Source organism: Brassica oleracea, unplaced genomic scaffold (genome assembly GCF_000695525.1).
Source record: "Brassica oleracea var. oleracea cultivar TO1000 unplaced genomic scaffold, BOL UnpScaffold19614, whole genome shotgun sequence".
NCBI classification, from domain to species: domain Eukaryota; kingdom Viridiplantae; phylum Streptophyta; class Magnoliopsida; order Brassicales; family Brassicaceae; genus Brassica; species Brassica oleracea.
Genome location: NW_013636131.1, coordinates 1 through 350, shown reverse-complemented (window position 1 = coordinate 350; position 350 = coordinate 1). Strand labels below are relative to the sequence as shown.

The window sequence follows — 350 nt, the reverse complement described above, 5'->3', positions numbered from 1 at the left end:
GATCAACCACGTTATGGTAGTCAGGTAGGAGGAAATACTGGCTCTGGAAGCAGTGGATCTAAAAGGTCCCGTGAGAGTGATGCTAGTGACTCAAACTCTGTAGGATCTAGTGCTCGTCCAATGGGAAGAGATGCTGCTAAGAAAAAGGCTAAAAAGAAAGGTAAAGGCGCATCCTTGGAAGTGGTCAACGAAGAGTGGAATGAATTTAAAGAATTCAAGGCACAAGAGTTGGATCGGTTGGACAAAATAGTTATGATGCAAAATGAAGCAAACCAATTGATTAAGGAAAAAACTCAGGCTAAAAAGATGAAGATGTTTATCAAGCTAACTGAAAAGGAGAATCTCGATGA

The 350-nt window shown here is 40.9% G+C and overlaps 1 protein-coding gene across 1 annotated transcript; it reads left to right on the top strand.

Moving 5' to 3' along the window:
- Positions 1–12: 12 nt before the first annotated feature.
- LOC106322377 lies at positions 13–345 on the top strand (the record flags this gene model as incomplete). Its single annotated transcript, XM_013760417.1, has 2 exons — positions 13–160; positions 212–345. Coding segments are annotated over 2 exons (282 nt in total), but the record flags the coding sequence as incomplete, so codon positions are not given.
- Between the last annotated feature and the right edge of the window lie 5 nt (positions 346–350).